Raw genomic sequence first — 20,686 nt, 5'->3', positions numbered from 1 at the left:
AGTAAAATCCTTCCCCATTATGACCAACATAATGGTCGTCCCTGGGCTTGATAGCTTTTTAATGTTTTCAGCTAGCAACTATTCAGACCTGTTTCTATGGATTCAATGGCCAGCTTGAATTTCAAGTAGGAAAACATAGATAATTGGCCACAGACAACACATAGCTGCATAGCTTCAAAGACATTCTGTCTGATCCAAATTGAACAGACATAATTCTGCAAAGTTGACTTGACTTAACCATTTAATATAACTATTTCCTTATGAATTGTTGCCCACCCAGATTGGTGTTAGTATCCTCATTTATGCTAAATGTTGGCTGCCCTGTACTTTTGAACCTATTGCGAAGTGTAATCAAAGAAAAAATAAACTTTGTTGAGTCTGACTTTTCTGCATACCTCCAATGATGCATAGAGGTCCTTCCACCTTATCTTAGTCTTTTTTTCTCTAGGCTTTGACATTTTTTTAAAACTTTCTGGATCTGCTAGTTTCATGAGAACAAAATGCCATTCTATCCATGCCATTCTATGGCAATCCTTATGCAGAATGTGTGCCTTGATATAATTGAACTTGTTCCTTTCCCTCAGCAAATCTAAAAATGCTTCCAAGTGAATCTTGCTTTTTTTTCCAACAACTTTCACCCATATTCTACAGTTAAAAGCTGCACAGTTTTTCCATGTGATATTGCAGGGATTTAACAATGTGTTCATGTTCGTCATAATTGATAATGTTGCGTATTTAGAAAAAAGGAAGAATTTATGTGTATGTGTGTGTATATCACACTAGTATTTTTCAACATCTTAGAACACCACAAAGTACCTCACAGGTGATGAATTTTTTTTGAAGTGTACTCATTAGTGTAACATTGTCTTTAAATGAGTGTTTTTGCACATAACAAGCTCCCACAAATGGCGATAACATCATCTTTCACTTGACTGTTGTGTCAGAATGATTAGCTATGTGAACATCTTTTGGATTCTCAGTGCATCACTTCCTCACCACTGGAGTGTAAGCCTGGGTTTTGTGCTTAATATGTTGGCGTGGAGTTCAATGTAAAATGCCACCAGTTGAGAAATGGCTGATAGCTGATGTGTTGAAGCTAAAAAGTCTGATTTCGCTATACAGTGTCATTATCCCATAAAGCCTCAAAATTAGAAACCATCGTCTGGCATTTATGACATTCACAAGTTTACCTAGCTTTTAGTTATCACAACAATCCTCGTTTGCAGTCTCGTGTTCCCTTATGCTTGCATTGTTATGATCCCTGCTGATGTTATTACCAGACAGGTCAGAACCCAGACAGAAACGTGGCTGGTAGACAATAAAAAAACCCAAAAATTGCTGGGAAAACTCAGCAGGTCTGGCAGCGTCAGTCGAGAGAAAGCAGAGTGAACATTTTGGGCCCAATGACCCTTCAGAATGATTTCTGTTTTTCTTTCTGATTTCCAGCATCAACAGTTCTTTGGAGCTCTTCTTTGATATGGTCATAATTTTATTTATTTTGATTGTAATGAAATGGTCTCTTGCTGAACCTTAAGCACACAATGCTGCACATTTTGCTTTAACAACAAAGTTTATCATGACAGGAACAATAAAATAGAAAAATCAAACTGTGTACCTGTGATGTAAATTCAAAAGTTTTAAATGCACAGTAATGGTAGAATCCCATTAATTGCCAAACACTCCTTTATAAATTGCAAAGAAACAAAACAACTTTTGTATTGTACCTAATATAGCACTCCTATAATCCTCACACTGGAATCACTTTGCAACTTCAACTATTGGACTGGAACTGCAATAGCATCTCTGTTGAGCAATGCCACACCTGAGCTTTAATGTACAAGTCTTAAATAACCTCTTCCAAGATTTTAACCCAGCACTGTCTAGTCTGGGACTAATACTAACTTTTTGATCCAAGTTAATTGAATTCATTAAATCTATCATTCCCTTCTATTCCAATGTTTCCTCCAGACTACCACCACTCAAAATCAAAAGCAAAACTGAAAGCCTCCCTTAAGTTTTGAAAACAAAACAGATTCTAGCACATTAACAAATTGAGTGCCCAACATTTACCATACTGGGTGCCAAACAGTCTAAAATATACAAAAGTTGTCTGTGCATAAATCCATTCAGTCTACAGTCAGGCTTCTAAAACTGTTTTTAAAAGAAATCGCCATTGTTGCTTAAATACTAACAAGCTAACTATTAGTTTCAGACACTGAGAAACCTAGCAGTTGCAAGTAAAAAGACAAGCCTGAACCCACCAGGTAACATTGAAAATTATACCTAAAAATCCCACACGTTTCATCCTTTTTTGTATTTAAGTCGATTCTTCTTCTGTCATGATACTTAGTGATTGAGCAGTTGTCATTTTTATTTCATACTATCGCAAAGACAGCAGTCAGGAGCATATTATTACCTGATAGTCTTGTGATGAATAGGTGTTCATTTTCCCTGGTGGTTTATTTGAAAGTGAAAGTTTGGGTGCATATTCAATTGTAAGCAATCAGAATATATCAACAAAAAATCTGTACTGGCAGAGAATACAGACTAATCAAATTGAAACTGTCATAACATCAGTTAAGATAATTTTCAGAAAATTGAAAAACAGAAATATAAATATCAGCATGAATTGTTTGTTCACCTCATACAAAGGCATCTGAACTATTAGATGAGAAAACAAACAGCTACTACCGAAGAAAGATGTTAACATATCTCAATTTGCAGATTATTTTCAGTCCAGAGTAGGTACATGATAATATAGCTGCTTAGATGTACCCTTTTTCCAATCAGTCAATCTCTTCTGCTTTTTTGCACATCACAGCAATCAGACATTCTGATAGGATTAGTAATGTGTTATAGCTGGAAAGTCAATGGGATTTTATGAATAATTTACAGCATGTAAGGCAGTTATTCCCTGCTCTTTATGAAAATATATGATCCAAGTACAATGCCAAGAATGTCAAGATTAAATTAAAATTCATTTAAGACGCCAACCAGCTGTTTGACTGAATTAAATGACCTGATCTCTCCACAGAACTGCTGCAAAATGTCACTCTGAGATAGTACTTGTTAAATTTTAGCAGTTACACAGTGGTTTCATATACTATGACATGGTTTGCTATATATACATAACAGCTTTGAGATGGGCTGTTATCTTTATGCAGATACCTTGTACTTTTTCCTTAGGTACATTATTTAATATTTAGTTCTTTAACCTACAATTTTACACACTTTCAGGATGCACTCACTATAATAGGAATATTTTATGAATTTGTTCACAGGATGTGAGTATTGCTGGAAACTTAACGCATTTTCTGATGTGAATTTGTACCACACAATGCACTTGAAGGCAATTTTTAAAAATTCTCTAATTTAGTGAGACACTAAAGGCCATGGACACAGCCTTAGAATTAGAGGGGGTAAATTCAGAACAGAAATGCAGAGACATTTCTTCAGCCAGAGAGTGGTGGGCCTGTGGAATTCATTGCCACAGAATGCAGTGGAGGCTGGGACGCTAAATGTCTTCAAGGCAGAAATTGATAAATTCTTGATGTTACAAGGAATTAAGGGCTATGGGGAAAATGCGGGTAAGTGGAGTTGAAATGCCCATCAGCCATGATTGAATGGCGGAGTGGACTCGATGGGCCGAATGGCCTTACTTCCACTCCTATGTCTTATGGTCTTATAATGTCAAATTAACAACATAAAGAGAACTTGCTGCAGATAGGAAATTCATACGTTTTGCGGGCTGCTTCAGTTACGAACATAAATCCGAAATTGCATGCTGCACTTTGAACTACTTTTGCTTCATCCTTCCTCCTACAGTTAAACGGATATGAATGGGTCAGCTCCCAGCGTGTTTCATTGCATTTTTGTTTTCCTTAATCACCACTTTTCAGAAATCGTGCATAAGCTTGTCACAATCAGTTGGTCAGAGAATTGTAAGCTTCCCAATGATGATAGGATGCTGTAGTGTCTCTGCATGAAAGCTGCAAGCTTGAAGCATTTGACAAGCTTGCACATGTTATCTTGTGGTAACTATATGTCAAGCTGGTTGCTGCCAGTGGTATCTGGAACCCTATCTAAGCTCATCTTTTCTACTGGGTAATATTGTTCTTCAGAAGTGTTGCTGGTAAAACAACATCCAAACTGTATCACTGAGTGCTTTCACCATCGCTCATCTGCCTACTATGCACTCTGAAAACCATTTTAGCAGGTTTCAATCTATGCAACAGTTCTGTTACATATTCAAATGAATTAGATGACAGTTGCACAGTGACTTAAGAACAACTAGCAATTTTTTCTAGCAGGTGGGCCAAATTATGAAGGCTCTCACTGTCATGATAAACACTGCTATTTGATGAAAGTGAAAAGATGATTGCAAAGAGTTTTCAGAGTCCTATCTCACAATGATTTTAACTGAGCCATCTTAAGATAAAATGCAGAAAATAATGACTTCCTGAACTGTTTTTTTCTGCAATTATTTAGATAATGAAATATTCATGACTGAATGAATGAATCTTCAATTGATTCTAACTAAACTGCCATATGCTATGGCTTGTGTTTTAGGGAATGTGTAGAACTAAATGGAAGTGAAGCATTTTTCTTGAAAAATCAAATAATGCATGCATCACCAGTTCATTTGGAAACCAAGAACCAATAAAGATTGTGCCTTTATGTCAGATCCTGCACAGATATGTATGAAGTTGCAAATGCTGTTTGCCCACTGTAGGAAGGAAGCTGTCATTTGATAGGAAGACTTTCTGTCTTGGTTCTGGGCTAACTGACAATCATTTTTAGTATCTGAGTACATTAAATGTATAAATAGTAAGCATCATTTTTTTACAAATAGTAACCGCCTTAAATCTCCCGCAAATCTCAAAGCTCTTTTGTACAACTGACTGTGGTGCACACAATATATGTTGCAGTATTGTCATCTATACTCTGTGCAGAGTTTTTGCTTCCTACGTTTCCTATAAATAACATTTTTGTTTGGATTTTGAACATATGCAGCAAAGTCTAAACTGTCTACTAAGGCAATGGAATGTAGGGTAATGTTTGATCAACTAGCAGCCCAAAAAAGACAATCGAGACTTGACTATCTAACACAGCATGCCTGATTTTAATTTTCAGTACAAATGAAAATGGGTGTGTTGGGTGCTATGAAAACTAGCTGCCATTTCACCATCACTGATGCTAGCTTAATGAGCCTTTCTGTACTTTTTCCAACAGTGGAAGCTTCAAAACTCTTAGATTTGTTGCCTGGTAGTTTAGAATTTGAGTATTGCTGAAAAAGAAGTATTTTGTCAACTTGCTGGGTTTTAACTTATACAATGTTTGGCAGTAAAGTGTCAGTTTTGATATAACTAATGCATCCTCCACTTGCATTGCCCCAATCAATCGAAGTCTACGTGCCAATAAATCACTTTTTTTAGTAAAAAAAGCCCCTCTACTTTTTGTATTCTTATGAATGTTCTGTTGAATGCAAAATGAAAAGCTACAACAATTTTTTTTTCAGCAGTACTCTAGTATTATGTTTAGTAGTCAGTAGAATAGAATAAAAATCCCTTAAAATCCAGAAACATGTTAATTGCTGTTTCAGAAGAGCACCCATGCAGTACCAGTGGGATATTTCCATTCCCCAGACCAAATGTAATTGTGATCTTTGAGAGAGATTGCCAATTTAATAGCAATTGGTGAAGAATTACAGATAATTCTGTTTTGTACACTCTATTGCAGTGAGACTAGATTAAGCTTGTCAACACTAATTTCACTTAGTATCCCTGTTGAGATGAAAAAGACTTCCATCTCATTAGCACTTGAACCTATCTCCCTGAAGATAAAAGGACAGAATTTAGCCATTCATTGAGCAGCATTCGGTCTTGTACCAATTTACTTGTAAAACAAGTAGTAATAAAATGTATTTGTGTTATAATTGCGTTAGTGCAATCAATTTCCATTTATTGCATTTTGCATTGACAAACTAAAATTAGGAATATTTACTGTGGGTTTATAAATGTATAGCACATTTTCTTACTTCTGCTGTTTCAAACTTGATCCATAATGTTTTACTGATTTGTTCTGCAAAAATTCTCAATCCATAGTTAATATTTTGGGTTGGAGTGGGTAACCATAGAATTCTCAAATTATGGATTAGTAAGGCACAGAAGGAAACTATACAGCTGTTTCTGTCTGTGCTGACTCTTTTGAGAGCAGTGCAGTCATTCACACTTTGCATTCTCTTTGCTGAAATCCTCATTTTTTTTCTCCTTTTAAGTATTTATCACTTCAATGAAAGCTGCTATTGAATTTGTTTCCAACACTGTTTCAGGTAGTACAGTCACAGAATTGTTAATGTATGGAAGAAGGTTATTCCTGCCTATTGTTTCTGCCCTGGCTTTGGATGTTTTAAATCATTACCAATCTCCTGTCATTTCCCCATACCCTTACACATTGTTTCTATTGAAAACTCATCCAATATTCTCTTGACTGTCTCAATTAAACCAGTCTTCACCACACTTACAGCAGTACATCCCAGAACCTAATTACGCACAGTGTGACAAAGTTTTTTCTCAGCTCTCATGTACTCCTTTTGCAAAACACCATAAACTGCATTGTCTGGATCTTAAGCTGTTTGCAAATGGTGCAATTTTTCCCTATCTCCTCTGTCCAGAGTTCCCATGATTTTGAAAACTTTTGTCAAATCTCCTCTTGGCCTTCTTCAAGATTCAACTTCTCCAATCTTCCTTTAAAACTGAAGTGTCTCATCCCTGTAGATATTCTTGCAAAACTGTTTGTACTCTTCCCCAATATACTCAAATCCTTCCTATAGTGTGGAGCACATAACCATACACATACTCCAGCTGAAGTCTAATCAATGTCTTCTATAGGTTCATCATAAATTCTCTGCTTTTGTACTCTAGACTCCTATTAATGAAGCTTAGAATACTGAATGCTTTATTAACAGTTCTCTCAACCAGTAATGCTACCTTTAATGACTTACATACGTCCAGGTGCCTATGCTCCTGCCAACCATTTAGAATAGTACTCTTTCTGTTATAACCTCCCTTCATGTTCTTTGTATCAATGTGCATTACTTCACATTCCTCCACATTGAACTTCATCTGCCAAATTTCCACCCTCTTCACTAATGTTTCAATGTCCTTTTGTAGTTCGAACTGTCATAGAACAGTACAGCACAGTAACAGGCCCTTTGGCCCAGATGTCTGTGTTGACCATGATACCATTCTAAACAAATCCCATTTGCCTGCACTTGGTCCATGTCCCTCTCTTTGCTGCCTGTTTATGTGTCTGTTTAAGTGCATCTTAAACATTGCTAGCATATCTGCCTCTGCCACTTCCCTGACAGCGCATTCCAGGCTCCCAACACCCTCCATGTAAAGGAACATACCTTGCACACCTCCTTTAAGCTTTATCCTCTCAACTTAAACCTAGATTGTATTTGATATTTCCACCCTTTAATTTAATGTACTCCTATCAGGTGGCTGCTTAGCCTCCAAAGCTCTCGCAAAAACAATCCGTTTATCCGACTTCTCCTTATAGCTGACACACTCCAATCCAGGCAACATCCTGGTAAACCTCTTGCACCCTATCCAAAGCCTCCACATCCTTCCTATAGTGTGGCAACCAAAACAGCACACAAACTTCCAAATGTAGCCAAACTCAAGTTTTATACAGCTGCAACATGACTTGCCAACTTTATATTGAATGCCCCGATTGATGAAGGTAAGTATGACGTGAGCCTTCTTTGCCATTTTATCCACTTGTGATGCCCCTTTCAGGGAGCTGTGGACTTGGATCCCAAGATTCCTCTGTATATCAATGCTTCTATATGCCCAGCCATTAACTGTATATTTTACTCTTGCATTTAACCTCCCAAATTGCATCACTTCACCTGTTTGGATTAAACTCCATATGCTATCTCTCTGCCCAACTTTCCAACTGCTGTATCCTTTGATAAGTTTCCTCTCTATCCAAACTCCACCAATTTTTGTATCATTATAAACTTATCAATCAAACTTCCTCATAGTGTCCTCCTCAGTCGACAACTCTCCCAGGTTTTGTCACCTGCAAACTTGAAATTGGCCTTTGCACAGCAAGATATAGATCATTTACATCTATCAGGAAAAGCAAAGATCCCAATATTAGCACCAAGGAATTCCAATACAAACTTTCTGCCAGCCAAAAAAAAGCCATAAACCATTGTTTCCAGTTATGAATGCACATTGTTACTGTCCCTTGTATTTCATGACCAATATATTTACATAGGTCTGTTGTATGGCAATATGTCAGATTCCTATTGGAAGTCTATATACACCAGATCAATAATCTTCCCCTCATCAATCCCCATTGTTACCTCTTCAAAAGCCTCCACCAAGTTAGTTAGATACAAAATTCCCTGAACAAATCCATGTTGACTCTTATAAATCTTCATTTTCCTTTGTGATTATTAATTCTATCTCCCATACATGCTTATATCTCCTATATGTGTTTCTGTCTCCCATACATATTTCTAATATGTTCTTATCAAATAGTGATTGATCCTTCAGTCAATGAAAATTGTTTCAGTTTGCATACAGATTCTACTTGTTTATTCGATTTAAATGTTTATGATTTTAAACACATCTGAAATATAATTTGTTCTCTTATCTTTCTGTTTGGAGAAGAACAGCCAGAGTTTTTCAGTTTGATTAAAAAAAATGTAATCCAATTGGCCTATAATCCTGGTAGCTACTTCTGTAACCTTATTAACCTTTAATAACAAAGTGAAGAGCCGATATGCTTTAATAGCTGATTATGAATTCATCCTGACACTTCTAAAGATGTATGAATAAATGCCCCCAGGGATCTCTGTTCTTACCACTTTCTTTAAACTGCTACTATTTGTTATATTATTACTCCTGATTCTTCCTGTCACAATCTATCACCACAATCTTTGTCTGAATAAATTTAACCTCCTACGCATAAGCTCTTTCTACCAACTCATTTGAGTCTCTGCATGAAGTCTATTTTCCCCTTCCTTACTTTTTACGACATTTTCTAGTTCTCATAGAATCCCTAAAGGTAGTAGCAGGCCATTTGCCCATCGAGTCCACACCGACTTTCTGAAGAGTATTCCACCCATTTCCCATGGCTAATCCACGTAGTCTGCATATCCCAGGACATTTATGGACAATTTAAAATGGCAAATCCACCCAACCTGCACACCTTTAGACTGTGAGAGGAAAGCGGAGCACCCAGAGGAAACCCACGCAGACATAGGGAGAATGTGCAAACTCCACACAGACAGTCGCCCGAGGATAGAATCGAATCTGGGTCCCTGGCACTGTGAGGCAACAATACTAGCCGCTGAGCCTCTGTGCTGTCCCAAATGTCTCATGAAAACTTCAAAATTGTGCTGTAACTGCTAAGTATCTGTCAAATATGCGTTCATAATGCTGAGAGAGCTTACAAGCTGTTCCCTTTTCTGCAAACATTCACCATTGTTTCTCTCCCTGTGCTAATTTTCTGTCTATGTTGTTCCTGCCTCTTCTATCCAAATGGGCTTCCATTTTGTCAACATCTCCATTGTGTGGTACACAATCAAGTTTTTTTTTAAGTTCTTGTACCTTACCTCAATGAATTGCTACATCCACCAGCATCTTTAGTGTTATCTCACCAGAAAAGACAATCAAGAATATGTGTTAACCAGTTGTAAATGTATTTTAAGTTTGTTTTGCCATTAAATGTAACAGGCTAGTGCTACCTCTTACCATCTGATTGAGCACATCCAGCTGAGGAGTTGAGTGAAGTTGAAAGTTAGCCGTAGGCATTTGCATCATTGAAGAAACAATATCAGGATGCAGCAGATTGGAGAAGCGCAGTTGGAGATAAATTGGGGACATGGCCATGGAACAATTTAAAATCAAGGGTGAAAATGTTTTAAAAGCTAGGCCAAGAACCATTGTACAACAGTGACCACAGAAGAAATTGGTTAACATGGGTAGTAATGTTTTGGATAATCTCAATTTCACAGAAATGCAAAGCTGATCAGAGGAGCATTAGAGTAGTTGAGTGCCGAGATAATAAGGGCGTGTTTGGAGGTTTCAGTCGCAGGTGTGCTGAGGCAGCAGTGGATGTGGACTGTTTTGGAGGTGCTTGTAAGCTCTCTTAGTGATAAGGTAGCCATTGGATCACAGACTAATTACAGTGTCGAAGAGAATCCTGACTTTGTTTCTGCATATTTAGTTCTCAGGCTGGCAATGACTCAATTTTAAAGTTCTCATCCTTGTTCTTAAAGAATAATTGCACCCTTTCATTATACCTGTAAACATCTCTTGTCCTACAACCTTTGTTCCACTGTGTCTGATCTCTTTCAGAGGCCTATCTTCTGTTTGCAACTTCAGCTGCTTGAAACTCTGGATTGGCTTCCTTAAAGCTCTCTGCCTTTCAATGTGATTGTGGCACTGGACTGGTAGTGCAGAGGTTCAGGCTAAATCTTGGGGACATGGATTCAAATCCCATGATGACTAACTTGTGGAACTTATGTTCCAGAATTATCAATTGAACTTGTGGCTTGTCTCCGTAATGATGACCACAAAGCTAGTATTGTTGTAAAAATACACCTGGTCCACTAATGTGTTTTAAGGAAGGAAATCTGCCATCCTTAACTGTTCTGGCCTACATATACATCTCTTGACTGAGCAATTGGTTGACTATTAACCTTCTTTTTAAATAAGCTAACAAGCTATTCAGTTCAAGAGCAATGAGAAATGGCCAATAAGTGACGCCAAAATCCCATGAAAGAATAAAGAAAACTAAGCTCCTTTAATATATTCCTTAAAAGCATTGCATTACCTTTTTTATTGATCACCTGGCTTAACATTTCATTAGGCGGTTCAGTGCCAAACTTTTTGTCAATGCTTTTCCTTTTTTATTTTTGCAAATGCATTAGCTAAATGCAAGTTATTGTGATAACTTTGATTAACATGTACTTTTTTTCAAGTGTGTTTAATCCCATCAATTTAGTAAGACCACACCGTCTGTTATTTTTGTTGGAATATCTCAGGGATATTGATCTTGAAAGTCTTTAAGACCTTTAGTTGTAGATAGCTGATATTGTTTTCCATCTTAAAGCATTTGCACAATTTAAAGGTTAGATATTTTACAAGCACCAACAACAATGTGCAAGATCTTTCTTAGATACTAATCTTATTTTGCCCACAAAATCAGTGATAAATTCATTACCACCTCCAAGGGGAAAATTATTACCAGGATAATTCATTTGAAGTAGTGAAAACACATTGACATTGAAACAATTACTGTAGCATGAACAAAGTCTGCTGAAATAAGATTAAAAATGAATTTCAGAAATTCATAACAGAAAATTTTTATTTGAAATTGCATTAAAATTTTCAATTAAATGAAAATGAAATAAATCTGGAAGAATATTTGTGCAGATTTAATGCAAGCAGAATTGGAATATGCCAATGCATTAATAGGATATTCAATCCTGAACCATTACTATTCTAAATTTTTCAGCTTGTAACCAGAGTTCAAAAGTCATTTAACAAAGGAAATATTGATGGCAAATAATTATGTTGATGCATTTTATGGTCAATAAGAAAAAGAAAGTAACCAACAGCTTTTTCTTTTCAAAATTCCAATTCCTAATTAATTTGTGTAAAATGGAGTATTCCCTGCTCTTTGATTTTAGTAGAGCCTGTTTGAACACACCAAGTCCCAAGGTTATCAATATTTAGTCGTAGCATCATGTTTACTCTTACCAGTAATCTCTCAGAAGCAATAGCAGGCAAACCAACACAGTCTTATGTTTTAAGTAGGTGAATTGTTGAGTATTTTTGCATCAACTGTTTCAGACCTTAGTATTAAATGACTAGATGGAAAAATGTTTTCTGATATTAGTGCATTAAATCATGCAAATTTATTATATTGTGTATCTAAAAGGATAAGAAGATTCAGAAACAAACAGGCTTTAAATATAATGGCTTATCTGTGATTCCCATGCCTGTTCTACATTTTAAGCATTTATTGGCATTGTAGTATGTTGAATCGTTATATAAAAGTCTCTGAGAATCATGGTTTTTGAGCTGTTACGCATCCAGACAATCTTTTGGACTTTTGGACTTTGCTTAAAGTAAAGTAAAATTTTAAAGAATCTTAATTTCAGAAACATTACATCATTATCGAGACTTCAAATCCATGTTCTCGATGGGAGACTGCAGTTAGCCTATGGTCTAGAATTCAAAAGATATATTTGCTGCAAGATTTTGTGCAAGAGAACATGACTGACTGCAGCAGGTGATGGTTGCATGGGTTGAAAAAAAAATCATTCATCCTGTAGCATATTAGTAGCTAACTTTTCAGTTCGGACTCCAGTTACAGTAACATAAGGAATATTACATCATGGCATTAGATTTTGATTGGCTTTGACTTTCTGAAAATGATCATTTCTTTTTCTGAAAGGAATCACAAATACATATTTGGCCACGAAGGTGATATAACTAATTTAATAGAGTTACTGTCATGACTTTTAAAAAAAAATGTTTGAGATTTGGGTGACACTGGCTAGGCCAACATTCAATGTCCATCCCTAATTCCCCAGAGGATAGCTAAGAATCAACCATACTGCTATGGATCTGGAGTCACATGTAGGCTACTTGATCAGCTTGGACTGACAAGTGGCAAATAACATTTATGCTACAGAAATCCAGGCAAGGACGATCTCTAATAGGAGACAATCTAATGATCGCCCTTTGAAATTCAATAGTGTTTACCATCACTGAATCCCCCAGTATCAATATACTTGGGGTTACCATTGACCGTAAACTCAACTGGACTTGTCACATAAGCACAGTGGCTACAAGACCTGGCCAAATGCGAGGAATAGAAATAACCCACCTCCTGACTCTGCAAAAGGCCAGGAATATTATGGAATATTCCCCACTTGCCTGGATGAGTGCTGCTCCAACAACACTCGAGGCTTGACGCTATCCAGACAAAGCAGCCCAATTAATTGGCTTCATGTCCACAAACATCCACCTCGCCACAATCAATGTTCAGTAGCAGCAGTGTGTACTTACCTACAAGTTGCAGAAATTCTCCCAAGATCCTTATTCGACACCTTCCAAACCCACGATCAAGTCCATCTGGAAGCACAGGGCCAACAGATAAATGGGACACTACCACCAGAGATTTCCCTCCAAGTCATTCATCATCCTACCTTGGAAATAAATCCAGCAATGTCCACATCCCGAGTGAATTTAAAAAAAGTTAGATATTCTTCTTTACTGGATGTTTGTGAACCAAATGGGTTTTTATAACAATGATTCTGTGGTCACATTTAGACTATCTTTATATTCCAGATTATTTTCATTGATTTCAAATTTAACCAGATGCCCTGGGAGGATTTGAACCCATGTTCTCAGATCATTAGCCTGAGATTCTGAATTACTACATTGCTGTGATGCCATCACTTCAATGAAAGTTCAACTTGATAATGCAGTTATAGTTTAAAATGTCACCTTAAACTTAAAGAGAGGTTGTGAATTCTCGAAGTATCTGGTTTATGATGCATGCTTCTGTGCACTCATTACTAGGTGGGTGAAACCTAAATGGAAACCCGTTGAAATCAAGTGACGATTTTCATGCCTTTCCACAATAATGGACAATAAAGGCATAGATGCTGCCTGACCTGCTGCGCTTTTCCAGCAACACATTTCCATCAATAAAGGCATAGCAGCTTTATGAGACATGGGGGAGAAAAGTGATCAACTACAGCTGTATAGAAGAACAAAACAACTGCTGGAGAAGCAGGTTGTTTGCAAAAGTTCCTTTATTGTTTAAAAGGAAGGGAATAAGCAGAAGTTTGGAAATGTGAGGAACAAAAAGGTGGACCTTGAAGGTAGAATACGATTTGGAAGAGTCTGGTTGAGTGTGAGAACCTTTAAAGCAGGAAGTTTCAACTTTGTGTGACAAGTAGGAGTGAACCTTTTGGAGAGTTGAGAGTCACACTGGACTTGTTCTAATACTGCTATACATTGGCCAGAAGTGGAGCATTCACCAATAAGTATTGGAAGATATATTTCAATTTTGTTAGCTAGGTAATGTGAAAAGCACCTTTTCTTCAGTTTGGTGGCATAAGATCAAAATCATCAGAATAGGAGCAAGAAAGGCCTTTTGTCCGTGAAGCAACTTTCACTATTTAATAAAATGATAGCTGATCTGATTGTAGTCTTAATCCCATTTTCACGTTATGGATTCTTCTCCCACTGCTGCCTTGTTTATTCAGAATCATAGAATCCCTACAGTGCAGAAAGAGGCCATTTGGCCCATTGAGTCCGTATCAACCCTCTGACGAGCTTCCCACCTAGACCCAAACCTCCACTATCTCCCATAATCTGACATTTTGCATGGCTGACCCACCTAGCCTACACATCATTGGACACCACAGACAATTTAATATGGCCAATCCACCTAATCTGCACATTTTTGGACTATGGGAGGAAACTGAAACACCTGGAGAAAACCCAAGCAGGCACTGAGAGAATGCACAAACTCGAAACAGACAGTCATCTGATGCTGAAAGACCCAGAACTAATTTCAGATTTGGAAAGTCATTTTTCAAGATGATGCAATGTTTTAAATAGACAATTTTACTATTTCTCATGATACATAATTTGACAGACTAATTACTTTAAAAAAAGCCCCTTCTTTTACATGTTTGAATGGTAGCTATTGTTTGTGCAATCTAACCTTCATCCTCCCAGCATCTGACACCTCCCACTGTGAAAATGAGCATTGAAATAAAGGGAAAGCTCCTTTGACAAGATCACCAGCTGCTCTCAGTACTACTGCCGGAGCTTCTATTAACTGGCACATAGCTTTAATACACCTGACCCGATTTTTTTTTAAATGTCATACAGCCTGTACCCAATGTGAAAGGTTTGCTATCACATTACGAGCTGCATCAGCCCTATATTTATATAATGAATTCAGAGTTGAAGTTTCTCACCCATAGTGACATTTTTATATTAGAGAATCAAACGTGTTCAAGTGAGAGATTGAAGTGGTGATCTTACATAATTTGTTTCTGTTGACATAAAATTTACATGTCGGAATAATAGCTGTGAAAGTTGGATATGTGCTGCCTTTTTTTTCCAGTGCCAAACATGTTGTTTTGCCTCAAAATGTGACATGCTTGTGCAGGAATTGTCCACTGCAAATACGGGGAGTGATCAGATCAGCAATTACTGTATAATTCTGATCTGACACCAACACTGCCATTTCAGAGCTCAGTGATCTAGTGACACCCTACCCTCCCTTAACCTTGCACAGCAGAACAGGCATTCCAAAGCATGATAAGGCTCACTCACCAATGCTATTTCAAGAGATTGTCAACTGCTTTCAGGTTGGCTGCTGATTGGTGTGTGCTGGCTCTAGCTGCAATTAAAGAAGTGTTTAATGGTTTCCAGAGCTGTTTAAAGCTGCTGAAGTCTGCAGGGCATGATGTGGCATGTGCTGAAGGTCATTGTGCTGATGTACTGGACTCTACACAGACCAGATGCTCCCAGTTATGGTTGCATCCGACATCATAACAAGGAAAGTGAGCAGAGGTGAGTCAAAGCAGGACAGTTTGCTGGAAGAAGGAGGAGAATGAGGGCGAGGAGGGGCCTCAGTAGGAGGTCATATCTACCCAGTGTACCACAGAGCAATTTTACTGCCTGAACACCAGCATGGAACTAAAGATGAGACTTACCCACTTCACTCAGAAGGCTTGCAGTCACCTTCTGTGGCTGCGATTGTCGCTTTGAAATGTAGGTAGTTATAATGAAGACTGTATCCATGGTCGTCATGGATCTGACTCCTCTGAGATTGGATGGTATTTTTATAATATTTCCCAATTCATTGCCCATTACACATGAGATGCCATGGAGACTCTCTTTTACAAAGCAGCTGAATGCATGTCATTTGCTTCCTCAAGAATAGTGCACAGAATGAGTTACACATCGTATGAGTGTCACAGGTTATTCCTTAATACAGGGTGCTATTGCATTGCAGATCCTCAGTGTTAGCTCTTTAGACTGCAAATGGAAGGGGGCCCATATCTTCAACATATGCAACCATGCTCAAAATTTTCCAATTAACCCTCGTCACAATACTTTATTCTGTTGTAGTCCAATGTACCATATGTATTTTTCTATCGCGGAAAAACCGGACAGTGACTACTGAATAAGACGGCTATCTGCTGACACCATCGTTGACTGACAATTCTGGTTAATCCATACTTTTGCACAAAATGTGATGAGTTGGTGGTTGCTGTGCACTGAAACAAAGCTTTGGTTCCTGGAGCACTCAGCAATGCATGTGCCAAGGTTTGTAGTGGTCATCTGCAAAGGTTTTTCTTTGTGGGGTCAGACTTTGTGATCAATTGGAAAGATGGAGGTAGAGGAGGAAAAATAGAGGGGGCAGTGAACAGCACTTCTATCTCGCAAGGCTGTCGATAATTGAAGACTATTATTTGTGCAAAACCCCAATTTCCTCTTCAACAACACCTTCACTCTGTTCTTCTTGACCACAGTAGCCTCTTGAACTCCCACCCCCCCACTAAACATAAATCATTATAAAAGAAACATTTCAAAGCAAATTTTAAAATAGCATATTACTATACCCCATACAAAGGCCTAGTAATCATCATTATGCATTAATTTAGAGCCTGTCTTTCAAAGTAGCTTTGCCTGTCTCCTACAATGTGCTAACGCAGTGACAGCAGCAAGGCTGATGGAAGGTTGCTGATTTTTAATGGGGGAGACTGTAGATAGCCTGGCAAGATATTATCAAGCAGCTCTCACACTAATGGCAGCCTCTGGTTGCATCATCTTGTCATGGGAAGTAGCAGTTGAGGTTGGTTGACTGATGGGTGACAACAAGGGCATTGGCGCACTGCTCATAATGGGAGCGTGAAAGCTATGATCCTGAAAGAGGACTGGAGGTTCTTGCACCTTGCCTGAGCAATCTCAACGATATGTTGGAGGAAAAATTACAAGACAGCTTGACCTCTCACAAGCCTCTTTGAGCACTGGTAGTTGCAGCTAGATTGACTGCAGTGTGAGGTAGCAAGCTAAATTTGCATGAGAGCAATTAAGCGTCCACTTCAAGACTCTAATTGTAGTTGACTTCTGCTTGTGTGACAGTGGAAATGGAGACATTGACCAACTGATTCTGAATTGTGTTCATGTTCGTAGGAGTTCTCAGGGAGTTGGCACCAATCCACGTTGTTGAGAGTGGAATCCAAGTTCTACAAAGCGCTAAGTTGGTGCTGACCACCTTTATGATTCTTGACAATGAGTGCAGGCTCCCAAGCATTATAGTGGGCTTTTCTGTTAGCCTACTGTGGTCACTCTATTAGTATTGGCAGTTAACAACTCTGCAACCTTTAGCCTCTGGCCTTGACTGACCGTTTATACTTGGAAATTTACATGCCGATCCAAGTTCTAGACAATCTTCTAAAGTACCTACAGAGTGAATACCTGAGGCAATGGATGTGAGTTTGAAGGTGCATAAAGGGGTTTGCTTCATCATAGTCTTCCTGCTTTTCAACCTCTTTTTATTTTCCCCTGGACTAATGCCTGGTTAAGTTGCAATTCTTGTGCAGGCAAAGGCAGAGAGGAAAACTTGTAATGCAGATACAGAGAAAACAAGAAGTGTATGTTTATACCACCTTCCGTTTCTAAATCAGAAGAAATTATGGAATGTGAGAAGGAGAATTGAAGACAGTTTCAGTTTCTCCATCTTGGAGATGGTTTTGGTTTCATTGCTGGTGTACATCATATACTCCAAGCATACACTTGCCTTTGTCATTTAGGTGCTGCTGCCTCTATTTTCCCACCACTTGTCCTGCAAGGAGAGTTGTAAGTGTCAATGTATGTTGGGCAACATGTTTGGCTGACAAGGCAATTAATAGATGTCCAGCTGGCTACATATGCTAGTTGTGGTGTGTGGCAGTGAGGTGATGAAATGAATGTCAGGTAAAAGTTAGATCAAGATTTTTAATGGCTTACTGTGAGGGTGTGCTGTATTGAGTGCACTATAGTTGGTAGTGCAAATATTTCTGGACCTTGGCTATTTGTTTGAGGTCAATAGCACCATGGCATCGAGGTTCTTGGCTTGACTCCTAGCATTGAGTACCTAAGCTACTTGGTATCTCTACTTTTTGAAAGTTTGGAGGACTTCCTGATTGTGCTATAAACATATGACATTTCTCCTACTCAAGCAAATCCTTCAGTGCAGCATAGGAAAAGCTTGCAGCCCACTCCCTGCCATTTTTGTCCCCTCCCTGTTCAAACGCCCTTTTACAATGACTTTCAAGACTTGCTCAAGCATTATTCCATGACTGGCTAACTGTCATTCATCTCTCATGATTCTGTGCTCCCTGCTCAAACATACAGCTACTCAAGAGCATGCCTAGTAGTGAATGCACACTGTAAACAATTAAAAGCACAGAACCCAAAACTTCCGTGTTGTCTATATCAGTAGCAGCAGATGTGGCAGAACTGTGATGTGTGTGCCTATTTTCACAGAATTTTGCAGCTTATTTGCAAAACTTGTACTGAAATTATACAAATGCAGTAAGTCATCATGAAATTGTGCCATTCAGCATTATTTTCAGGGTTATCTTGTTTTGGTATTGTAGCAAGTGCTCATCATATTCAACAAATAAGACTTCAAGTGTCAGCTTTATGGGTGGGTCTGGTATGTTTTTTGCCTTCAGTCATTATCTTTTGAATCAGAATTCTATGCTTTTGATCTAACATGATTCAGGAATATGTCTGTTTTTCTAGAAAGCTCAACCTTTCCAGAAATAACTTGTTCTTTTACCTACTCATTTCTCTTTGTTACATGTCCTCACCAAGGAGAATTTATAAGGGCACTTTGCAAAACTTGTCTCTGATTAATGAGTGGGATATATTGTTGAGAGAAGAAACTGCAGAATTCTAGTTGAAGGAACATGAAATGCAATCAGAGAAAGAGTATCAGTGTAAAGGAGAAAGTTGTGACCAGTAAGTGTCTAAAATAGTATATATTGATTAAATATCATCTGGTATGATGCTAAAAACTTGAGTTTGATCTTTAATGTATGCTGATCTAGTTGATAAGAGATGAGCTAGCAGTGGAGTATAATAATTGGACCATTGGAAAAGCCAGCTAACTATAGTTACTCCATTTTTTATACATGACGGATAGTTGAGGCACAGTGGGGGTCTTCATGCCCGTGGCATTTTACTCAGCATCAGTCATTATCTTCAACAAAAGAAAGAAGAAAATTAAATAGGAAGAATTGCCAGCAGTTAACTTTGAGAATGCTACAGTTTTCTTTCAATACTAGTACTTTACATAATAGAATGGGAATACACACTCTAGGGGTGTATACCTTAAATTTAAAATTGCAGCCTTCAGAAAGGCAGTGAAAAATAATTTCATTTATCTCCACCCTAAAGGAATTTTGTCCATGTGTGAACAATGTCAGCTTGAGAGCCATCATTTCTAATCCTGTAGTCAAAAGAGAGCTGATCAGATGGCCTATCTACTGGTTTGTGTTAGGCTTTTGCACTAAGTAATGATTTTGCATTCTTCCAGGAACTAAGTGTTAGTCTCAATGCACCAGCTGCATTAAGAATTTGATTACCAGATGTAAAATTTGAATACCATCCAAAACTAAACTTTTACTGAATAATATAAACAACCAATATTAAAATGTCAATCACTTTCCTCCAAAGTTTTTAATTTCAGGGTGTTACAAGTTTGAGGTTTATAAGATTGTTATATTGTCAAACTGCATTTTCAATTTAGGGGAGAAAGAACAAGCTCATGTGATTTGAGCTGAATTCTACCTGACAGGATGCTTGTTCTTGTGGTTGTTAGGATTAAAATGAGTCCAGATTCACTCTCCAAAGGCATTGTGGGTCGACTGACAGCACATGAGCTGCAACTGTTCAAGAAGGTGTGTCACCACCCTCTCAAAGGCAACTAGGGACAGGCAATAAATGCTGACAGCCAGTGACACCTACATTCTATGAACGAAAAAAAAATTCAATATTCCTAGACAATAGCTAAAATATCTGTGCTGAGATTGAATAGACCATCTCAAAAGTCCCAGGGATTTGATGAAAATATTAGATTGAAAATAGTTCTACTGTTAAACTGGCCATTTAGTTGTAAGATTAGAGTGGTGCTGGAAAAGCACAGCAGGTCAGGCAGCATCCGAGGAGCAAGAAAATCGACGTTTCAGCCAAAAGCTATTCCTGATGAAGGGCTTTTGCCGGAAATGTCGATTTTCCTGCTCCTCGGATGTTGCCTGACCTGCTGTGTTTTACCAACACCATTCTAATCTAGACTCTGATTTACAGCATCTCCAGTCCTCACTTTTGCCATTTAGTTGTAAGTGTGGTGCTGGAAAAACACAACAGGCCAGGCAGCATCCGAGGAGCAGGAGAATCGACGTTTCGGGCAAAAGCCCTTCTTCAGGAATGAGGCTGATGTGCCAAGTGGGCTGAGACAAAAGGTAGGGGGGAGAGAATTTGGGTGAGGGGAGCTGGGAATATGATAGGTGGAAGGAGGTGAGGGTGATAGGCCGGAGAAGGGGTGGGGGCGGAGAGGTCGGGAAGAG

The 20,686-nt window shown here is 38.2% G+C and overlaps 1 protein-coding gene across 2 annotated transcripts in view; it reads left to right on the top strand.

Annotated features, from left to right (window-relative positions):
* cdh13 (cadherin 13, H-cadherin (heart)) overlaps window positions 1–20,686 on the top strand; it is a 1,069,860-nt gene that overhangs the window by 308,780 nt on the left and 740,394 nt on the right. The window contains exon 1 of one of the 2 annotated variants that reach the window (XM_043706652.1): window positions 15,581–15,635. The exons of the other annotated variant lie outside the window; for it this stretch is intronic. Coding sequence (XP_043562587.1) covers window positions 15,584–15,635 — 52 coding nt within the window. The 5' untranslated portion in view covers window positions 15,581–15,583. Of the gene's footprint in view, window positions 1–15,580; window positions 15,636–20,686 lie in introns of those variants that run through there. 2 annotated transcript variants of the gene reach the window in all.

This window comes from Chiloscyllium plagiosum, chromosome 17, assembly GCF_004010195.1.
Source record: "Chiloscyllium plagiosum isolate BGI_BamShark_2017 chromosome 17, ASM401019v2, whole genome shotgun sequence".
Lineage (NCBI taxonomy): Eukaryota > Metazoa > Chordata > Chondrichthyes > Orectolobiformes > Hemiscylliidae > Chiloscyllium > Chiloscyllium plagiosum.
This window is presented reverse-complemented; position numbering and strand designations above follow the sequence as displayed.